The sequence below is a fragment of the Oncorhynchus gorbuscha genome, unplaced genomic scaffold (assembly GCF_021184085.1).
Source record: "Oncorhynchus gorbuscha isolate QuinsamMale2020 ecotype Even-year unplaced genomic scaffold, OgorEven_v1.0 Un_scaffold_1957, whole genome shotgun sequence".
In the NCBI taxonomy this organism is placed as follows: Eukaryota; Metazoa; Chordata; class Actinopteri; order Salmoniformes; family Salmonidae; genus Oncorhynchus; species Oncorhynchus gorbuscha.
The window spans coordinates 34,587-57,500 of NW_025746596.1; the positions used below are offsets into that span (position 1 = coordinate 34,587).

The 22,914-nt window shown below is 47.8% G+C and overlaps 1 protein-coding gene across 1 annotated transcript in view; it reads left to right on the plus strand.

Moving 5' to 3' along the window:
• The window catches only part of LOC124024617 (aryl hydrocarbon receptor nuclear translocator 2), a 70,750-nt gene that overhangs the window by 10,957 nt on the left and 36,879 nt on the right, over positions 1 to 22,914 (plus strand). Inside the window, exons 4-6 of the mRNA XM_046338511.1 lie at positions 3,120 to 3,196; positions 6,228 to 6,362; positions 11,188 to 11,262. Of these exons, the coding sequence (XP_046194467.1) occupies positions 3,120 to 3,196; positions 6,228 to 6,362; positions 11,188 to 11,262 (287 nt within the window). The remainder of the gene's footprint in view (positions 1 to 3,119; positions 3,197 to 6,227; positions 6,363 to 11,187; positions 11,263 to 22,914) is intronic.

Genomic DNA, 22,914 nt, shown 5'->3' on the forward strand with positions numbered 1-22,914 from the left:
ACACACACACACACACACACACACACACACACACACACACACACACACACACACACACACACACACACACACACACACACACACACACACACACACACTTACAGAGGTGACGTGGCATCCAGGATAGATGGGGGACAGAGATCACACATGACCTCGGATGCACTCGTTGACACACACACTCCAAATCTTTCAAGTGTTTACAGAGTCACGCAACCCCCCGGCCTGGAATTCTGTCTGCAATTCCCATGAGTGTTTTGGGATTCAGAACCAGGTGTCTAGATGGGGGGGTTGAGCAACTTTCAGCATCACAGTATGAAATGTATGCTTTGAGGCTGTACCGAATGATTCCCAGAATCCCCGATCACACGGACATGCCACATGTGTGGAAATCGTTGACACATGTTTAACTTCCTGGGACATAAATAGACCAGTGGAATGTTCTGGACTGTTAGTCTATCGCTCGTCCACTATCAGTCTTAAGGTACTAAATCGGGCGCATCACCCGCGTGTGGACACACACTTAGACCCTCCATCCTTCTGGGTTCTGAAAACAGCTCAGGAACTGGTAGAATGTAGCTCATGTCGGTACTTCTGGGTCCATGTTCAGAAAGCGTCTCAGATTAGGAGTGCTGATCTAGGATCAGGTCCCCCCTGTCCATGTAAAAGGCAATCCTAGATGAGCTCTCCTTCTCTGAGTGTCTTTCTGAACAAAGGCCCTGGGGAGACTAAAGTGGACGGAGGTCAGGGAGTAGGATGGATGGTATGGCTGGGATGGAACATCAAAATGATAGTTGTGTATATTATTGAATCTAGACGGATGTGTCCCAATTGGCACCTTATTCACATATGGCTCTGATCAAAAGTAGTGCACTATACAGGGAATATAGTGCCATTTGGGCCGCAGACTACTTCTTGCATTGACGGCATTGACGTGGCTGGCTAGTTGGTTGACTATGCAAGTAAAAGTCCTCAACACACATTTTTTTGTGTGTTTTTTTCCAGTTTTTATTTATTTATTTGTCATTTGAAAGATTATACAGACAATAAGACAAACAGATAGAAAAACACACCGATCCCCTACTGGAGAGGAGAGGAGAGGAGAGGAGAGGAGAGGAGAGGAGAGGAGAGGAGAGGAGAGGAGAGGAGAGGAGAGGAGAGGAGAGGAGAGGAGAGGAGAGACCTGTGAACAGTCTTCATTATGACTAATGTGTTTTTGTGTTGTCAAGGAAACAACAAAGGAATTCATTACGGTGGGAAACTGATATCAACATTTTAAATCAAGGAAAACTTAAACTCTCTCTTGCTCATTCTCTTTCCCTCCTTCTCTCCCTCCTTCCCTTTGTGATGTATATGAATATTGATACTGGTTTTTGGATATTTTTTCTGAATGCTTTGCAGAGATTCGTAGAGACTGTGTGGGTGTGTGATTTATCTGCTTGTGTCTCAGCTGTTCTGGAGAAAGCAGCTTGTACAGCACACCTGTACGGTACTAGACTACACCGTGTCATGCTGGAAATATACACTACACTGGTACGGTACTAGACTACACAGTGTCATGCTGGAAATATACACCACACTGGTACGGTACTAGACTACACAGTGTCATGCTGGAATTATACACCACACTGGTACGGTTCTAGACTACACAGTGTCATGCTGGAATTATACACCACACTGGTACGGTACTAGACTACACAGTTTCATGCTGGAAATATACACCACACTGGTACGGTACTGGACTACACAGTGTCACGCTGGAAATATACCTCACACTGGTACGGTACTGGACTACACAGTGTCACACTGGAAATATACACCACACTGGTACGGTACTGGACTACACAGTGTCACACTGGAAATATACACCACACTGGTACGGTACTAGACTACACAGTGTCACGCTGGAAATATACACCACACTTGTACGGTTCTAGACTACACCGTGTCATGCTGGAAATGTACACCACACCGGTACGGTACTAGACTACACAGTGTCACACTGGAAATATACACCACACTGGTACGGTACTAGCCTACACCGTGTCATGCTGGAAATATACACCACACTGGTACGGTACTAGACTACACAGTGTCACGCTGGAAATATACACCACACTGGTACGGTACTGGACTACACAGTGTCACACTGGAAATATACACCACACTGGTACGGTACTAGACTACACAGTGTCACGCTGGAAATATACACCACACTTGTACGGTTCTAGACTACACCGTGTCATGCTGAAAATGTACACCACACTGGTACGGTACTAGACTACACAGTGTCACACTGGAAATATACACCACACTAGTACGGTACTAGACTACACCGTGTCTTGCTGGAAATATACACCACACTGGTACGGTACTAGACTACACAGTGTCACGCTGGAAATATACACCACACTGGTACGGTACTAGACTACATAGTGTCACGCTGGTAATATACACCATACTGGTACGGTACTAGACTACACAGTGTCATGCTGGTAATATACACCACACTGGTACGGTACTAGACTACACAGTGTCATGCTGGAAATATACACCACACTAGTACGGTACTAGACTACACAGTGTCATGCTGGTAATATACACCACACTGGTACGGTACTAGACTACACAGTGTCACGCTGGAAATATACACCACACTTGTACGGTACTAGACTACACCGTGTCTTGCTGGAAATATACACCACACTGGTACGGTACTAGACTACACAGTGTCACGCTGGAAATATACACCACACTGGTACGGTACTAGACTACACAGTGTCATGCTGGTAATATACACCACACTGGTACGGTACTAGACTACACAGTGTCACGCTGGAAATATACACCACACTTGTACGGTACTAGACTACACCGTGTCACACTGGAAATATACACCACACTGGTACGGTACTAGACTACACAGTGTCATGCTGGAAATATACACCACACTGGTACGGTACTAGACTACACAGTGTCATGCTGGTAATCACCTCAACAACACAAAGTTTACATCTGAAATCGCACATTTGCACTTTATTAGATAGCTGCCATCTTGATATCTCTCTCTCTTGTATTTAATATCCTACTCTCTTGTCTCTCCTTTTTTCTCTCTATGTCAGGTATGACCATACCAGAAGAAGACACAGAGGCAGGACAGACCAGTAAATACTGCCTTGTAGCCATCGGAAGACTGCAGGTACCTTGTGTGTGTGTGTGTGTGTGTGTGTGTGTGTGTGTGTGTGTGTGTGTGTGTGTGTGTGTGTGTGTGTGTGTGTGTGTGTGTGTGTGTGTGTGTGTGTGTGTGTGTGTGTGTGTGTGTGTGTGTGTGTGTGTGTGTGTGTGTGTGTGTGTGTGTGTGTGCGCGTGCGTGCTCGCTCGCTCTGGTTGGGTCGGTGCATGAGAAGGTGTGACCTGAGAGCACGGGGTTGTCAGGGAGCATCAGTATAGGAGGATTACAGTAATGGAGCAGACAGGTGGAACGAGCACTGAAGACCTCTTCCCATCCTCCCATAACTCCCCCCTCAATACCTCAACCAGTTCAACCCTTATTCCTGTGTCCAACATCTCCTACCTTAACCTTCTTAGCTCCCAGACTTCTCTGACGTTTTAGAGGGGGTTGAACTGCTACTGTCCCCTCGTAGTATCCCATATACCCCCCAAACTCAACTGGCGGACAGCGGTCTGTGTCCCGGTTTACTCCGTCGGGCTTCGATCCCTGGTATCATGACAACACACATAAGACATGAAAACAATTGTCAAATTGCAGGACATTAGCTTTGCAACTGCCTAGCAATTCTCTACCCCTTTTAAAATGTGTAGAATGAGCGTTTTAAAGGGTGCTTACATGTGCTTAAGACACACCAGACATGTACAGTATCTGGCTAATTGGTCGAAACAGTTCATATTTTCTGTTAAGTTTTGATAAAACCTTTTCTACTGTATCTCAAACGCTGCCGATTTAACCACTTAGGACAGTTTTCAGGACCAATTAAACACTTGGGACAGTTTTCAGGACATTGTAATCCAGATTTCATCTCTCCTTGCTTTTGGACAAAACTTTTGAGACACATCAAATGCTACAACAAATATCATGTTTATATAATCTGATGACATTAGGAAGAAACAGGCCTTTGGTGCCTTTGATGTCGTGAACGTTAGCTAGTGGGGGAACACAACACAGGATCATTTTAAGATGCATTAAACACGTTCCTGGAAAAGTGCCCCGCTTCTCAGAGTAGTAGGAGTGCTATCTAGAAGTGCTATCTAGGATCAGTTTAGTCTTTTAGATCTTGATGAATTAGATTAAATGGACGGGTTGGACCTGATCCTAGATCAGCACTCCCACTATGAGACGCTTGAATATGAGTCCTCAAATATAACCTTCCTGGTGCTCCCATCCTCCTGCTTTTTACCTTCTTCTTCACAGTGCCACCTTTAATCTCTCTCACATACAGTGGGGCAAAAAAGTATTTAGTCAGCCATCAATTGTGCAAGTTCTCCCAATTGAAAAGATGAGAGAAGCCTGTAATTTTCATCATAGGTACACTTCAACTATGACAGACAAAATGAGAAGAAAAATCCAGAAAATCACATTGTAGGATTTTTAATGAATTTATTTGCAAATTATGGTGGAAAATAAGTATTTGGTCAATAACAAAAGTTTATCTCAATACTTTGTTATATACCCTTTGTTGGCAATGACAGAGGTCAAACGTTTTCTGTAAATCTTCACAAGGTTTTCACACACTGTTGCTGGTATTTTGGCCCATTCCTCTATGCAGATCTCCTCTAGAGCAGTGATGTTTTGGGGCTGTTGCTGGGCAACACAGACTTTCAACTCCCTCCAAAGATTTTCTATGGAGTTGAGATCTGGAGACTGGCTAGGCCACTCCAGGACCTTGAAATGCTTCTTACGAAGCCACTCCTTCGTTGCCCAGGCGGTGTGTTTGGGATCATTGTCATGCTGAAAGACCCAGCCACGTTTCATCTTCAATGCCCTTGCTGATGGAAGGAGGTTTTCACTCAAAATCTCACGATACATGTCCCCATTCATTCTTTCCTTTACACGGATCAGTCGTCCTGGTCCCTTTGCAGAAAAACAGCCCCAAAGCATGATGTTTCCACCCCCATGCTTCACACTAGGTATGGTGTTCTTTGGATGCAACTCAGCATTCTTTGTCCTCCAAACATGACGAGTTGAGATTTTACCAAAAGGTTATATTTTGGTTTCATCTGACCATATGACATTCTCCCAATCTTCTTCTGGATCATCCAAATGCTCTCTAGCAAATTTCAGACAGGCCTGGACATGTACTGGCTTAAGCAGAGGGACACGTCTGGCACTGCAGGATTTGAGTCCCTGGCGGCGTAGTGTGTTACTGATGGTAGGCTTTGTTACTTTGGTCCCAGCTCTCTGCAGGTCATTCACTAGGTCCCCCCGTTTGTTTCTGGGATTTTTGCTTGTGATCATTTTGACCCCACGGGGTGAGATCTTGCATGGAGCCCCAGATCTAGGGAGATTATCAGTGGTCTTGTATGTCTTCCATTTCCTAATAATTGCTCCCACAGTTGATTTCTTCAAACCAAGCTGCTTACCTATTGCAGATTCAGGTCTACAATTGTGTTTCTGGTGTCCTTTGACAGCTCTTTGGTCTTGGCCATAGTGGAGTTTGGAGTGTGACTGTTTGAGGTTGTGGACAGGTGTCTTTTATACTGATAGCAAGTTCAAACAGGTGCCATTAATACAGGTAACGAGTGGACGACAGAAGAGCCTCTTAAAGAAGAAGTTACAGGTCTGTGAGAGCAAGAAATCTTGCTTGTTTGTAGGTGACCAAATACTTATTTTCCACCATAATTTGCAAATAAATTCATTAAACATCCTACAATGTGATTTTCTGGATTTTTGTTTCTCATTTTGTCTGTCACAATTGAAGTGTACCTATGATGAAAATTACAGGCCTCTCTCCTATTTTTAAGTGGGAGAACTTGCACAATTGGTGGCTGACTAAATACTTTTTTGCCCCACTGTATATCTAACTCTCTGGTCCCTTCATCCTTTAATCTCTCTCACATATATCTAACTCTCTGGTCCCTTCATCCTTTAATCTCTCACATATATCTAACTCTGGTCCCTTCATCCTTTAATCTCTCTCACATATATCTAACTCTGGTCCCTTCATCCTTTAATCTCTCTCACATATATCTAACTAACCCCTCTCATCTCCTAGGTGACCAGCTCTCCCGTTTCCATGGATATGAACGGCCTGACGGTTCCCACGGAGTTCCTGTCGCGCCACAACTCCGACGGCATCATCACTTTCGTGGACCCGCGGTGCATCAACGTGATTGGATACCAGCCTCAGGTTGGTTCCTCCCCCTACTTATCACAATCAGGGTCGCATTTTGTAGGGCACGATGATGCAAAACATTTTTTTAAATTGGAACAATTGGAACAGCCTGTGATGCCACTCGTCAGAGTTCACAATAGAACCCCTGTGGTGAACTGGAGCCACTGATTCCATGCCCACTCATCACAATAGAACCCCTGTGGTGAACTGGAGCCACTGATTCCATGCCCACTCATCACAATAGAACCCCTGTGGTGAACTGGAGCCACTAAGTCCATGCCCACTCATCACAATAGAACCCCTGTGGTGAACTGGAGCCACTGATTCCATGCCCACTCATCACAATAGAACCCCTGTGGTGAACTGGAGCCACTGATTCCATGCCCTCTCATCACAATAGAACCCCTGTGGTGAACTGGAGCCACTGATTCCATGCCCACTCATCACAATAGAACCCCTGTGGTGAACTGGAGCCACTGATTCCATGCCCTCTCATCACAATAGAATCCCTGTGGTGAACTGGAGCCACTGATTCCATGCCCACTCATCACAATAGAACCCCTGTGGTGAACTGGAGCCACTGATTCCATGCCCACTCATCACAATAGAACCCCTGTGGTGAACTGGAGCCACTGATTCCATGCCCTCTCATCACAATAGAACCCCTGTGGTGAACTGGAGCCACTGATTCCATGCCCTCTCATCACAATAGAACCCCTGTGGTGAACTGGAGCCACTGATTCCATGCCCTCTCATCACAATAGAACCCCTGTGGTGAACTGGAGCCACTGATTCCATGCCCTCTCATCACAATAGAACCCCTGTGGTGAACTGGAGCCACTGATTCCATGCCCTCTCATCACAATAGAACCCCTGTGGTGAACTGGAGCCACTGATTCCATGCCCACTCATCACAATAGAACCCCTGTGGTGAACTGGAGCCACTGATTCCATGCCCACTCATCACAATAGAACCCCTGTGGTGAACTGGAGCCACTGATTCCATGCCCACTCATCACAATAGAACCCCTGTGGTGAACTGGAGCCACTGATTCCATGCCCACTCATCACAATAGAACCCCTGTGGTGAACTGGAGCCACTGATTCCATGCCCACTCATCACAATAGAACCCTGTGGTGAACTGGAGCCACTGATTCCATGCCCACTCATCACAATAGAACCCCTGTGGTGAACTGGAGCCACTGATTCCATGCCCACTCATCACAATAGAACCCCTGTGGTGAACTGGAGCCACTGATTCCATGCCCACTCATCACAATAGAACCCCTGTGGTGAACTGGAGCCACTGATTCCATGCCCACTCATCACAATAGAACCCTGTGGTGAACTGGACCACTGATTCCATGTTATTTCATCACAATAGAACCCCTGTGGTGAACTGGAGCCACTGATTCCATGCCCTTCATCCAATAGAACCCCTGTGGTGAACTGGAGCCACTGATTCCATGCCATGTCACAGAACCCCTGTTGAAAGCCATGATTCCATGCCCCTCATCACAATAGAACCCCTGTGTGAACTGGAGCCACTGATTCCATGCCCACTCATCCATAGAACCCTGTGGTGAACTTAGCCACAGATTTGCCCATCATCACAATAGAACCCTGTGGTGAACTGGAGCCACTGATTCCATGCCCACTCATCACAATAGAACCCCTGTGGAAACTGGACCACTGATTCTGCCCATATCTGAATGGTCCTATGTGAACTGGAGCCATGATTCCATGGGTATCACAATAGAACCCCTGTTGAACTGGAGCCACTGATTAATGCCCTCTCATCAAATAGAACCCTGTGGTGAACTGGAGCCACTGATTCCATGCCCACTCATCACAATAGAACCCCTGTGGTGAACTGGAGCCACTGATTCCATTCAGCTGTCATCACAAATGTTGAGATAATGTTGCAAAACAACCTGTTTACCTGAAACGGTCTGCAGGTCACATCAAAGCATTCTGTTATTTTATCAAGGGAACACATCTGTGGTCAGTAGAGATGTAACCTGTTAATAGGTTTCCTACCCTCCTTGATGAAATGGAGCAGCTCGTTTGATGCCATGTCTGAAACTGTTAAATGTAAAGATGACAAAAGGTGTTTTGGGGCAGTGTTTCCCCTGCCATTGTAGAATTATTTTCAGCAGATTTCATTTGAAATTGAAGAGGCCCGAAATGTTGATTTCATGGTCTTTATGCACTGCCTGGAATATAATCTCTGGGAAACACCAAGTGTGTCTGCATACTGAATGGTCCTATGTACTAAATATGTTTTTGGGGTATGCAACAATAGTATGTTTTATAGTATGTATAATTGAAAAAAATAAATGAGTAGACTTTAAATGCCAGGATGTCATACTCTTTTCCTAGTATGAATTCACTGCTTTCTATTGAGGAAGAGAATCTTCTGGCCCAGCTGATGATCAGATCAAGGAGACAGGCTGTACTAGTACTCCTTGTTTTCAGCTGTCCCACCATGTTAGATCAGCAGTGAAAGGAAGGGACGTATGCATTTTCACAGCAGCCATAGAAACCCTGGTTCCTAATATTTCCGTTTGAAGAGAGATGAGCCCTGTTTGATGGCTTGTAATGTAAGACCCCTGTCTGAAAGTGTGTTCGTACGTACATGTGAAGTGTGTTAGTACGTACATGTGAAGTGTGTTAGTAGGTACATGTGAAGTGTGTTAGTACGTACATGTGAAGTGTGTTAGTACGTACATGTGAAGTGTGTTAGTACGTACATGTGAAGTGTGTTAGTATGTACATGTGAAGTGTGTCAGTACGTACATGTGAAGTGTGTCAGTACGTACATGTGATGTGTTTTAGTACGTACATGTGAAGTGTGTTAGTATGTACATGTGAAGTGTGTCAGTACGTACATGTGAAGTGTTTTAGTACATACATGTGAAGTGTGTCAGTACGTACATGTGAAGTGTGTTAGTACGTACATGTGAAGTGTGTTAGTGCGTACATGTGAAGTGTGTTAGTACGTACATGTGAAGTGTGTTAGTACGTACATGTGAAGTGTGTTAGTACGTACATGTGAAGTGTGTTAGTAGGTACATGTGAAGTGTGTTAGTAGGTACATGTGAAGTGTGTTAGTATGTACATGTGAAGTGTGTTAGTATGTACATGTGAAGTGTGTTAGTATGTACATGTGAAGTGTGTCAGTATGTACATGTGAAGTGTTTTAGTACGTACATGTGAAGTGTGTTAGTATGTACATGTGAAGTGTGTCAGTACGTACATGTGAAGTGTGTTAGTACGTACACGTGAAGTGTGTTAGTAGGTACATGTGAAGTGTGTTAGTATGTACATGTGAAGTGTGTTAGTGCGTACATGTGGAGTGTGTTAGTACGTACATGTGAAGTGTTTTAGTGCGTACATGTGAAGTGTGTCAGTACGTACATGTGAAGTGGTTTAGTGCGTACATGTGAAGTGTGTCAGTACGTACATGTGAAGTGTGTCAGTAGGTACATGTGAAGTGTGTTAGTACGTACATGTGAAGTGTGTCAGTAGGTACATGTGAAGTGTGTTAGTATGTACATGTGAAGTGTGTTAGTACGTACATGTGAAGTGTGTCAGTACGTACTTGTGAAGTGTGTCAGTACGTACATGTGAAGTGTGTCAGTAGGTACATGTGAAGTGTGTTAGTACGTACATGTGAAGTGTGTCAGTACGTACTTGTGAAGTGTGTCAGTACGTACATGTGAAGTGTGTCAGTAGGTACATGTGAAGTGTGTTAGTACGTACATGTGAAGTGTGTCAGTAGGTACATGTGAAGTGTGTTAGTATGTACATGTGAAGTGTGTTAGTATGTACATGTGAAGTGTGTTAGTACGTACATGTGAAGTGTGTTAGTACGTACATGTGAAGTGTGTTAGTACGTACATGTGAAGTGTGTCAGTAGGTACATGTGAAATGTGTCAGTAGGTACATGTGAAGTGTGTTAGTAGGTACATGTGAAGTGTGTCAGTACGTACATGTGAAGTGTGTTAGTACGAAAACAGATTAGTGAAAGTGGGCCGATTCCCAACATAAAGTCGCATTATTAGGATGAGAAAGTGATCACTTGGCAGGATGGGAGTTTGTTTTGTGATTGATTTCCCTTGTTAATGTGTATGGTTGTCTACAGCGCAGCTGCTATGTGTATGTAGGATGTTTGCATTTGGCTACAAGCATTTCGTTACACTCGCATTAACATCTGCTAACCATGTGTATATGACCAATAAAATGTGATTTATTTGTTTATAGGAAACCGTTCCCCCCCCCCAAATGGCACCCTATTCCTTACATCATGCACTCCTTTTGACCAGAGCCCTATGAGTCCTTCTCAAAAGTAGTGCACTAACAGGCCAAGGAATAGGGTGCCACTTGGGCCGCACACCACTCCATGACAGGAAGAATGATTTAAAGATGTATCACTGGCTCGATCTCAATTCCTCAGCCCTCAATCTCCTCAGCACCTTCTCAACCTTATTGGAGGAGAAGGTCCAAGGTCCCTCCCCTTAGACCTTTTTCTGCAATGAGAAAGAGCCGCAAGGAATGGAAGAAAGATGAAATGAGAAAGGCCATTGACTCAAGTCCAAGGGTGTGAATGATGTATGATCTGTATGGCCTGTTGTCCTAACTCAGGCAGAGGAAGCCTAGTTCTGGACTAAAAGGCATTGTCAATAAAGAATCTCCATTGAAAAAATAAAAATTGTCCAGGAATTTGACAAAGTTTCAAAATTAATATATTGAACTTGTATTTCATGATTTAAAATTGACCTGAAGTGTGTAGTTGTATTAATTTGTGTGTATTTATTGTGTCATTGTCTTGTGTAGGATCTGCTGGGGAAAGACATCCTGGAGTTCTGTCACCCAGAGGACCAGAGTCACCTGAGAGAGAGCTTTCAACAGGTACGGAGAGGTGGAGGAGGGACGAAGGGAGAGTGGAGGTATGAGGAAGAGTTCTGTCACTTAGAGGACTACAGAGAGACCTCTTGAGATATCTTTCTACAGGTACTATACTACCAGAGGGAGAGGGGGGAAGAGGAGAGGAGGGAAGAGGAGAGGAGAGGGGTGAAGAGGAGGAGTAGAAGAAAAGGATGGGGTGATAACAGAAGGACTTGATGGGTGGAGGAGAGAATAGGAGTGACAGAGGATGGGCAGTATACCGTATACTGGGGTAGCCACGGGATGGTTTTTCAATACAGTCAATAGCATTGAAACAATTTCTTTGAAGTTTTTCAATACATTTTATTTTTTGTAGCTACTTTTTAAGTAAATACCTGCAGTCAACTATTGCAATATGTTAGGAGATAAAGCGGATTGCGTTCTTCATTTCACCAGTCACATTACACATTTACATGAAGTTCCCCAGAACAGAGCCAGTCACATTATTTTACATAATGAAGCTGACCGTAGTTCCCAGAACAGTTGACCGTAGTTCCCCAGAACAGTTGAGCCAGTCACATTATTTTACATTTACATCATGAAGCTGACCGTAGTTCCCCAGAACAGTTGAGCCAGTCACATTACACTTTTACATAATGAAGCAGACCGTAGTTCCCCAGAACAGTTGAGCCAGTCACATTATTTTACATAATGAAGCAGACCGTAGTTCCCCAGAACAGTTGAGCCAGTCACATTATTTTACATCATGAAGCAGACCGTAGTTCCCCAGAACAGTTGAGCCAGTCACATTATTTTACATAATGAAGCTGACCGTAGTTCCCCAGAACAGTTGAGCCAGTCACATTATTTTACATAATGAAGCAGACCGTAGTTCCCCAGAACAGTTGAGCCAGTCACATTATTTTACATAATGAAGCAGACCGTAGTTCCCCAGAACAGTTGAGCCAGTCACATTATTTTACATCATCCCCAGAAGTCACATTATTTTACATAATGAAGCAGACCGTAGTTCCCCAGACCGTAGTTCCCCAGAACAGTTGAGCCAGTCACATTATTTTACATAATGAAGCTGACCGTAGTTCCCCAGAACAGTTGAGCCAGTCACATTATTTTACATAATGAAGCAGACCGTAGTTCCCCAGAACAGTTGAGCCAGTCACATTATTTTACATAATGAAGCAGACCGTAGTTCCCCAGAACAGTTGAGCCAGTCACATTATTTTACATAATGAAGCAGACCGTAGTTCCCCAGAACAGTTGAGCCAGTCACATTATTTTACATAATGAAGCAGACCGTAGTTCCCCAGAACAGTTGAGCCAGTCACATTATTTCACATCATGAAGCTGACCGTAGTTTCCCAGAACAGTTGAGCCAGTCACATTATTTCACATCATGAAGCTGACCGTAGTTTCCCAGAACAGTTGAGCCAGTCACATGTTTGTAAATAGCACAACCGGAGAAAGCAGGAGCAAGTGATTCCAGCTGTGTATTGACTGGGGTTGCGTTGTCTTTCAATAAAAAAGTGATCAGTGTTAGCAGTTGATGTTACTCTTCAACCCCAAAGCAAATCAAGGGGAGAAACAGGTTTATTCAAAGAGAACAAATAAAGTTGTTATGCTAGGAAGTAAATGGTAGATGTTCATTCTTCCCTGTTTCTCCACAGAGCAAAGAGACAGGATGTCATTTATAACCCAACCCGTAGCCTGTGGTTGACCAATTAGAATTCATAGCAGTAAAATTGGGCCAATGGTCAAATAACAAGTATCCTGCTTCCGGCTCAATGAATAGTCCATTTGGACCAATGAGAACTTGCTACAGCTATAAGTCCAGGACTGAAACCCCTACAAAGATTCTGAACAGATGTTGAAATGAAAAACAACTATTACCATGATCGTTAATTCCCTATTGACTTTTAGTCCTCTGCGTTTGTGTATTTTCTGAAAATATCATTACATCAGGGACTTGCAACTATAGTTTTGGCAGAAAATAGCTTCATTTTCATCAGTTGACAACAGAAGTGCAACACTATTTGGCTGGCAGCCACACAAGTAAATGAGCTTAAAATGAAACAGCTAAAACTATGCATGGCCATCAAAATTTCTAATGTTTATTATAGAAAGAATGTAGCAGGCTACATTTCCTAATCGTGCATTTTACCGGAGAAAAGAAAAGTAGCTCCGCATCAGTCAGAGTGCTGTCTGCTGATAGAATGATGGAGAACAGTAGCTCCACATCAGTCAGTGCTGTCTGCTGATAGAATGATGGAGAACAGTAGCTCCACATCAGTCAGAGTGCTGTCTGCTGATAGAATGATGGAGAACAGTAGCTCCACATCAGAGTGCTGTCTGCTGATAGAATGATGGAGAACAGTAGCTCCACATCAGTCAGAGTGCTGTCTGCTGATAGAATGATGGAGAACAGTAGCTCCACATCAGTCAGAGTGCTGTCTGCTGATAGAATGATGGAGAACAGTAGCTCCACATCAGTCAGAGTGCTGTCTGCTGATAGAATGATGGAGAACAGTAGCTCCACATCAGAGTGCTGTCTGCTGATTGAATGATGGAGAACAGTAGCTCCACATCAGTCAGAGTGCTGTCTGCTGATAGAATGATGGAGAACAGTAGCTCTCCATCAGTCAGAGTGCTGTCTGCTGATAGAATGATGGAGAACAATAGCTCCACATCAGAGTGCTGTCTGCTGATAGAATGATGGAGAACAGTAGCTCCACATCAGAGTGCTGTCTGCTGATAGAATGATGGAGAACAGTAGCTCCACATCAGAGTGCTGTCTGCTGATAGAATGATGGAGAACAGTAGCTCCACATCAGAGTGCTGTCTGCTGATAGAATGATGGAGAACAGTAGCTCTCCATCAGTCAGAGTGCTGTCTGCTGATAGAATGATGGAGAACAGTAGCTCTCCACATCAGAGTGCTGTCTGCTGATAGAATGATGGAGAACAATAGCTCCACATCAGAGTGCTGTCTGCTGATAGAATGATGGAGAACAGTAGCTCTACATCAGTCAGAGTGCTGTCTGCTGATAGAATGATGGAGAACAGTAGCTACACATCAGTCAGAGTGCTGTCTGCTGATAGAATGCCTGTTGGTGAATTCTCATCCCAGTGGAGAAGTACAGCTGAGCAGAAATGCCGAGCAGAAATGACAAATGTTCACTACTCCTGACCAGGGCCCATGTTCACTACTCCTGACCAGGGCCCATGTTCACTACTCCTGACCAGGGCCCATGTTCACTACTCCTGACCAGGGCCCATGTTCACTACTCCTGACCAGGGCCCATGTTCACTACTCCTGACCAGGGCCCATGTTCACTACTCCTGACCAGGGCCCATGTTCACTACTCCTGACCAGGGCCCATGTTCACTACTCCTGACCAGGGCCCAAGTTCACTACTCCTGACCAGGGCCCATGTTCGCTACTTCTGACCAGGGCCCATGTTCGCTACTCCTGACCAGGGCCCATGTTCGCTACTCCTGACCAGGGCCCATGTCCACTACTCCTGACTAAGGTCGATGTCCACTACTTCTGACCCGGGCCCATGGGGAGAACCTGGGAAATTGGGGAAAGTTACTGGAATTTTCCAACCCTAGACTAACCTGTAAATGAAGCTATCAAAAACATGCTCTTTCTCAGGGGCGAGTTTCCACCAAACCATCAAGATCATAGTTAGCATTGAGAACATTGTTCATCCATTACCTACCGACGGACTTAATAAGATTCTAAAAGACACTCAATAACCCACCTGGGGAATTAATGGTCATAAATCCAGTGCCTTCGTCTGCCTAGTCTAAAGCCTGGAGCCATGCCAAGGACTGGCAGACAGGCCAATACTATTGGCCAATCTGTAATGGTTTAAGATGTGCTCTGTCAGCAGCTGACAGGACCACACTGCAGGGTTCTGTTCAGAAGGATGAAACGTTCACAACGTCGTGGATAGAAATGTAAGGAGTAGAGCGAACCCTATTGCCTAATCCTAATAAACTGGACTGACGGATCTGTTCTACATGATATATTTCTATCTGAGCACCCAGGTGTGTGTCCTCTGCGTTGCGGTTCAGCGTGTCTGCCAGGGGAGTGCCGTGTACTGAACACCAGCAATGAGGTGAAAGTTGAAATATCAACGTGTATGTGTGTGAGAGAGACTATCCTTGAGGAATGTTTTGTTAGGGCAATATTATTTTACATTCCTTCCAGGGAACAGAAACCCCACACACACTTACCTTACCCACACACACACACACACACACACACACACACACACACACACACACACACACACACACACACACACACACACACACACACACACACACACACACACACACACACACACACACACACACACACACACACATATACAGAGAGACAGACAGGTAGCGACAGGCAGACAGATAGGTAGCGCCAGACGGACAGACACAGGTAGTGTCAGACAGACATACAGACAGACATGTAGCGACAGACAGACAGATAGGTAGCGCCAGACGGACAGACACAGGTAGTGTCAGACAGACATACAGACAGACATGTAGCGACAGACAGACAGATAGGTAGTGCCAGACAGACAAACACATGTAGTGCCAGACAGGTAGCGCCAGACAGACAGAGACAGACGGATAGCGACAGACAGACAGACAGGTGGTGCCAGACAGACAGACAGGCAGACACAGGTAGTGCCAGACAGGTAGCGCCAGACAGACAGGCACACAGGTAGCGCCAGACAGACACAGGTAGCGCGAGAGAGATGCAGGTAGCGAGACAGACGGACGGGTAAAGGGACAGGTAGGGAGAGCGAGACGGACGGGTAAAGGGACAGGTAGGGAGAGCGAGACGGACGGGTAAAGGGACAGGTAGGGAGAGCGAGACGGACAGGTAAAGGGACAGGTAGGGAGAGCGAGACGGACAGGTAAAGGGACAGGTAGGGAGAGCGAGACGGACGGGTAAAGGGACAGGTAGGGAGAGCGAGACGGACAGGTAAAGGGACAGGTAGGGAGAGCGAGACGGACGGGTAAAGGGACAGGTAGGGAGAGCGAGACGGACGGGTAAAGGGACAGGTAGGGAGAGCGAGACGGACGGGTAAAGGGACAGGTAGGGAGAGCGAGACGGACAGGTAAAGGGACAGGTAGGGAGAGCGAGACGGACAGGTAAAGGGACAGGTAGAGCGAGCGAGCGAGACGGACAGGTAGAGAGACAGGTAGAGCGAGCGAGACGGACAGGTAAAGGGACAGGTAGGGAGAGCGAGACGGACAGGTAAAGGGACAGGTAGGGAGAGCGAGACGGACGGGTAAAGGGACAGGTAGGGAGAGCGAGACGGACGGGTAAAGGGACAGGTAGGGAGAGCGAGACGGACGGGTAAAGGGACAGGTAGGGAGAGCGAGACGGACAGGTAAAGGGACAGGTAGGGAGAGCGAGACGGACAGGTAAAGGGACAGGTAGAGCGAGCGAGCGAGACGGACAGGTAGAGAGACAGACGGACAAGTAAAGGAACAGGTAGAGAGAGCGAGACAGACAGGTAAAGAGACAGTTGGACAGGTAGAGAGACAGGCGGACAGGTAAAGGGACAGGTAGAGAGAGACGGAAAAGTCAAGGGACAGGTAGAGAGAGCGAGACGGACAGGCAGAGAGACAGACGGACAGATAGAGAGACAGAGGGACAGGTAAAGGGACAGGTAAGGAGAGGGAGAGATGGACAGGTAAAAGGGACAGGTAGAGGGGGCGAGACGGACAGGTAGAGAGACAGACGGCCAGGTAAAGGGACAGGTAGAGAGAGGGAGAGAGAGATGGACAGGTAAAGGGACAGGTAGAGAGAGACGCTGGTACCTTTGTGTTCAGGTATTGACAGTCCAATAGCTTTGGCGTGTCAGCTTTGATTGGTTTGTATGCGATTGACTTTTGTGCAACACAGTTTTTCTTGGCAGAAAACCATTTTTGTTTTCCCAGCCTACTGACTGTTAATTCATTTAAAATCCTCAGAGGCAGGTAATGACATACACACACACACACGTAGCGTGTAGGAACCACTCCAGCTCAGGTAATGAAAGATTGAGAGATAGAGATAAGGGTTGTAAGTATTTTTCACTCAAATGCACTTTGTTCTCTTGCACACCATCTCTACCTTGCTCCCTCTCTCTCTCCCCTCCTGCTCTCTTTCTCTCCCTTCCCCTCACCTCCTCTCTCTCCTGCTCTCTTTCTCTCCCTTCCCCTCACCTCCTCTCTCTCTCCTGCTCTCTTTCTCTCCCTTCCCTCACCTCTCTCTCTCTCTCCCCTCTCCTGCTCTCTTTCTCTCCCTTCCCCTCACCTCCTCTCTCTCTCCCCTCTCTCCTGCTCTCTTTCTTTCCCTTCCCTCACCTCCTCTCTCTCTCCCCTCTCTCCTGCTCTCTTTCTTTCCCTTCCCTCACCTCCTCTCTCTCTCCCCCTCTCCTGCTCTCTTTCTCTCCCTTCCCTCACCTCCTCTCTCTCTCCCTCTCTCTTGCACTCTTTCTCTCCCTTCCCTCACCTCCTCTCTCTCTCCACTCTCTCCTGCTCTCTTTCTCTCCCTTCCCCTCACCTCCTCTCTCTCTCCCTCTCTCCTGCTCTCTTTCTCTCCCTTCCCCTCACTCTCTCTCTCCCTCTCTCCTGCTCTCTTTCTCTCCCTTCCCCTCACCTCCTCTCTCCCCCTCTCCTGCTCTCTTTCTCTCCCTTCCCCTCACCTCCTCTCTCTCTCCCTCTCTCTTGCACTCTTTCTCTCCCTTCCCCTCACCTCCTCTCTCTCTCCACTCTCTCCTGCTCTCTTTCTCTCCCTTCCCCTCACCTCCCTCTCTCTCTCCCCTCTCTCTTGCTCTCTTTCTCTCCCTTCCCTCACCTCCTCTCTCTCTCCCTCTCTCTTGCTCTCTTTCTCTCCCTTCCCCTCACCTCCTCTCTCTCTCCCCTCTCTCCTGCTCTCTTTCTCTCCCTTCCCCTCACCTCCTCTCTCTCTCCTGCTCTCTTTCTCTCTCTCCCTTCCCCTCACCTCCTCTCTCTCTCCCCTCTCTCTTGCTCTCTTTCTCTCCCTTCCCCTCACCACCTCTCTCTCTCTCTCCTGCTCTCTTTCTCTCCCTTCCCCTCACCTCCTCTCTCTCTCCACTCTCTCCTGCTCTCTTTCTCTCCCTTCCCCTCACCTCCTCTCTCCCCTCTCTCCTGCTCTCTTTCTCTCTCTCCCTTCCCCTCACCTCCTCTCTCTCTCCCCTCTCTCCTGCTCTCTTTCTCTCTCTCCCTTCCCCTCACCTCCTCTCTCTCTCCCCTCTCTCTTGCACTCTTTCTCTCCCTTCCCCTCACTCTCTCTCCACTCTCTCCTGCTCCTTTCTCTCCCTTCCCCCTCTCTCTCTCCACTCTCTCCTGCTCTCTTTCTCTCCCTTCCCTCACCTCCTCTCTCTCTCCCTCTCTCTTGCACTCTTTCTCTCCCTTCCCCTCACCTCCTCTCTCTCCACTCTCTCCTGCTCTCTTTCTCTCCCTTCCCCTCACCTCCTCTCTCTCTCCCCTCTCTCTTGCTCTCTTTCTCTCCCTTCCCCTCACCTCCTCTCTCTCTCCCTCTCTCTTGCTCTCTTTCTCTCCCTTCCCCTCACCACCTCTCTCTCTCTCTCCTGCTCTCTTTCTCTCCCTTCCCCTCACCTCCTCTCTCTCTCCCCTCTCTCTTGCTCTCTTTCTCTCCCTTCCCCTCACCTCCTCTCTCTCTCCACTCTCTCCTGCTCTCTTTCTCTCCCTTCCCCTCACCTCCTCTCTCTCTCTCCCCTCTCTCCTGCTCTCTTTCTCTCCCTTCCCCTCACCTCCTCTCTCTCTCCTGCTCTCTTTCTCTCCCTTCCCCCCTCACCTCCTCTCTCTCTCCCCTCTCTCTTGCACTCTTTCTCTCCCTTCCCCTCACCTCCTCTCTCTCTCTCTCTCTCTGCTCTCTCTCTCCCTTCCCCTCTCTTTCTCTCCCTTCCCTGCACTCTTTCTCTCCCTTCCCCTCACCTCCTCTCTCTCTCCACTCTCTCCTGCTCTCTTTCTCTCCCTTCCCCTCACCTCCTCTCTCTCTCTCTCTCTCTCTCTCTCCTGCTCTCTTTCTCTCCCTTCCCCTCACCTCCTCTCTCTCTCCCCTCTCTCTTGCACTCTTTCTCTCCCTTCCCCTCACCTCCTCTCTCTCTCCACTCTCTCCTGCTCTCTTTCTCTCCCTTCCCCTCACCTCCTCTCTCTCTCCCTCTCTCTTGCCTCTTTCTCTCCCTTCCCTCTCTCTCTCTCCACTCTCTCCTGCTCTCTTTCTCTCCCTTCCCCTCACCTCCTCTCTCTCTCCCCTCTCTCTTGCTCTCTTTCTCTCCCTTCCCCTCACCTCTCTCTCTCTCTCTCTCTCCTGCTCTCTTTCTCTCCCTTCCCCTCACCTCCTCTCTCTCTCCCCTCTCTCCTGCTCTCTTTCTCTCCCTTCCCCTCACCTCTCTCTCTCTCCTGCTCTCTTTCTCTCCCTTCCCCTCACCTCCTCTCTCTCTCCCTCTCTCTTGCACTCTTTCTCTCCCTTCCCTCACCTCCTCTCTCTCTCTCCTCTCTCCTGCTCTCTTTCTCTCCCTTCCCCTCACCTCTCTCTCTCCCCTCTCTCCTGCTCTCTTTCTCTCCCTTCCCCTCACCTCCTCTCTCTCTCCACTCTCTCCTGCTCTCTTTCTCTCCCTTCCCCTCACCTCCTCTCTCTCTCCCCTCTCTCCTGCTCTCTTTCTCTCCCTTCCCTCACCTCCTCTCTCCTCCTGCTCTCTTTCTCTCCCTTCCCCTCACCTCCTCCTCTCTCCCTCTCTCCTGCTCTCTTTCTCTCCCTTCCCCTCACCTCCTCTCTCTCTCCCCTCTCTCCTGCTCTCTTTCTCTCCCTTCCCTCACCTCTCTCTCTCTCCTCTCCCTCTCTCCTGCACTCTTTCTCTCCCTTCCCCTCACCCCTCTCTCTCCTGCTCTCTTTCTCTCCCTTCCCCTCACCTCCTCTCTCTCTCCCCTCTCTCCTGCTCTTTCGCTCCCTTCCCCTCACCTCTCCCTCTCTCCTGCTCTCTTTCTCTCCCTTCCCCTCACCTCCTCGCTCTCTGTCTCCCCTCTCTCCTGCTCTCTTTCTCTCCCTTCCCCTCACCTCCCTCTCTCTCTCCTGCTCTCTTTCTCTCCATTCCCCTCACCTCCTCTCTCTCTCCCCCTCTCCTGCTCTCTTTCTCTCCCTTCCCCTCACCTCCTCTCTCTCTCCCCTCTCTCTTGCTTTCTTTCTCTCCCTTCCCCTCACCTCCTCTCTCTCTCTCTCCCCTCTCTCCTGCACTCTTTCTCTCCCTTCCCCTCACCTCCTCTCTCTCTCTCTCTCTCTCTCTCTCGCGCTCTCTCTCCCCTCTCCTGCTCTCTTTCTCTCCCTTCCCCTCACCTCCTCTCTCTCTCTCTCCCCTCTCCCTGCTCTCTTTCTCTCCCTTCCCCTCACCTCCTCTCTCTCTCTCTCCCCTCTCTCCTGCTCTCTTTCTCTCCCTTCCCCTCACCTCCTCTCTCTCTCCTGCTCTCTTTCTCTCCCTTCCCCTCACCTCTTCTCTCTCTCCCCTCTCTCCTGCTCTCTTTCTCTCCCTTCCCCTCACCTCCTCTCTCTCTCCCCTCTCTCCTGCTCTCTTTCTCTCCCTTCCCCTCACCTCCTCTCTCTCTCCCCTCTCTCTTGCTCTCTTTCTCTCCCTTCCCCTCACCTCCTCTCTCTCTCCCCTCTCCTGCTCTCTTTCTCTCCCTTCCCCTCACCACCTCTCTCTCCTGCTCTCTTTCTCTCCCTTCCCCTCACCTCCTCTCTCTCTCTCCCCTCTCTCCTGCTCTCTTTCTCTCCCTTCCCCTCACCTCTCTCTCTCCCCTCTCTCCTGCTCTCTTTCTCTCCCTTCCCCTCACCTCCTCTATCTCTCCCTCTCTCCTGCTCTCTTTCTCTCCCTTCCCCTCACCTCTCTCTCTCTCTCTCCCCTCTCTCCTGCTCTCTTTCTCTCCCTTCCCCTCACCTCTCTCTCTCTCCCCTCTCTCCTGCTCTCTTTCTCTCCCTTCCCCTCACCACCTCTCTCTCTCTCTCCTGCTCTCTTTCTCTCCCTTCCCCTCACCTCCTCTCTCTCTCCCCTCTCTCCTGCTCTCTTTCTCTCCCTTCCACTCACCTCCTCTCTCTCTCCCCTCTCTCCTGCTCTCTTTCTCTCCCTTCCCCTCACCTCCTCTCTCTCTCCCCTCTCTCCTGCTCTCTTTCTCTCCCTTCCCCTCACCTCCTCTCTACCTCCTGTCTCTCTCTATGTAGTTATCAGCCCAGCCTCAGTCGCTGACAGTAGAGTAGAAGTATTGGGATAATTGGTGGTCCGCCTTACCACCTGCGTCCCAGATGGCGCCCTATTCCTTTATAGTGCACTACGTGCTCTGGTCTGAAGTAGTGCATTAAGTAGGGAATATAGTACCATTTGGGCGCACCCTCTGGGCTGTAGCCCCGTCCTGCCCTGGCCTTTCACTTCCTGGGATAATCTCTCATACAGGTAATCATGACCTAGAAGACACAAATACACACACGCACAAAAACAGAGAGACAAACCAGCACGGACACACACTTTCCAGTGTCTCTGTAGGTGAATCTCACATCACTTTCAGTTCCATACACACAGTGTACTGCTTAGCCCCAGGCTCAGGACAGCAGTGGTGCAGTACATAGGGAATTTGCAGCCAGGAACGACAGACTACTCCACTGTCTCTTTCTGTTACCGAGGTCACAGGTCATACATTCTGACCAATAGGATGCTCACTCCCTCCCTAGCCCATGTTTAAACAATGAGATATGTTCTGAATAAAAGGTGCGGTCAAAACGCGGCTAATCCACATTTGCACAAGTCAATAAGGAAATTGTGCCTTTTCCTCAAAATTAGATGACATTTCTTCTCCCGCTGTTGTTTAGCTGGCGGTGCCCTCTGTGTGAAAGGAACACCACTCTTCCATGTCTCTGAGATTGTCCACAGAGCTTTCATTATGAATGGCCATTTCAGATCCCCTAACTGAAAGACATTTTGCATTTAGATGCAAAGCAGCACATCCATTAGACAGATTGACAGGTGAGGTTCACTGGTATGCTGATGGAGGGAATATCAGAGAGAGACAGGTAGGGGTGTGTGTTTGTTCAGAATGGTATAGTAGGTGAGGTATGGGTAGGGAGATTAGACTGGTATGGTAGGAGAGGTATGGGTGGGGAGATTAGACTGGTATAGTAGGAGAGGTATGGGTGGGGAGATGTATGGGTGGGGAGATTAGACTGGTATGGTAGGAGAGGTATGGGTGGGGAGATTAGACTGGTATAGTAGGAGAGGTATGGGTGGGGAGATTAGACTGGTATGGTAGGAGAGGTATGGTTGGGGAGATTAGACTGGTATGGGTGGGGAGATTAGACTGATATAGTAGGAGAGGTATGGGTGGGGAGATTAGACTGGTATGGTAGGAGAGGTATGGGTGGGGAGATTAGACTGGTATGGTAGGAGAGGTATGGGTGTGAAGATTAGACTGGTATGGCAGGAGAGGTATGGGTGGGGAGATTAGACTGGTATGGCAGGAGAGGTATGGGTGGGGAGATTAGACTGGTATAGTAGGAGAGGTATGGGTGGGGAGATTAGACTGGTATGGCAGGAGAGGTATGGATGGGGAGATTAGACTGGTATGGCAG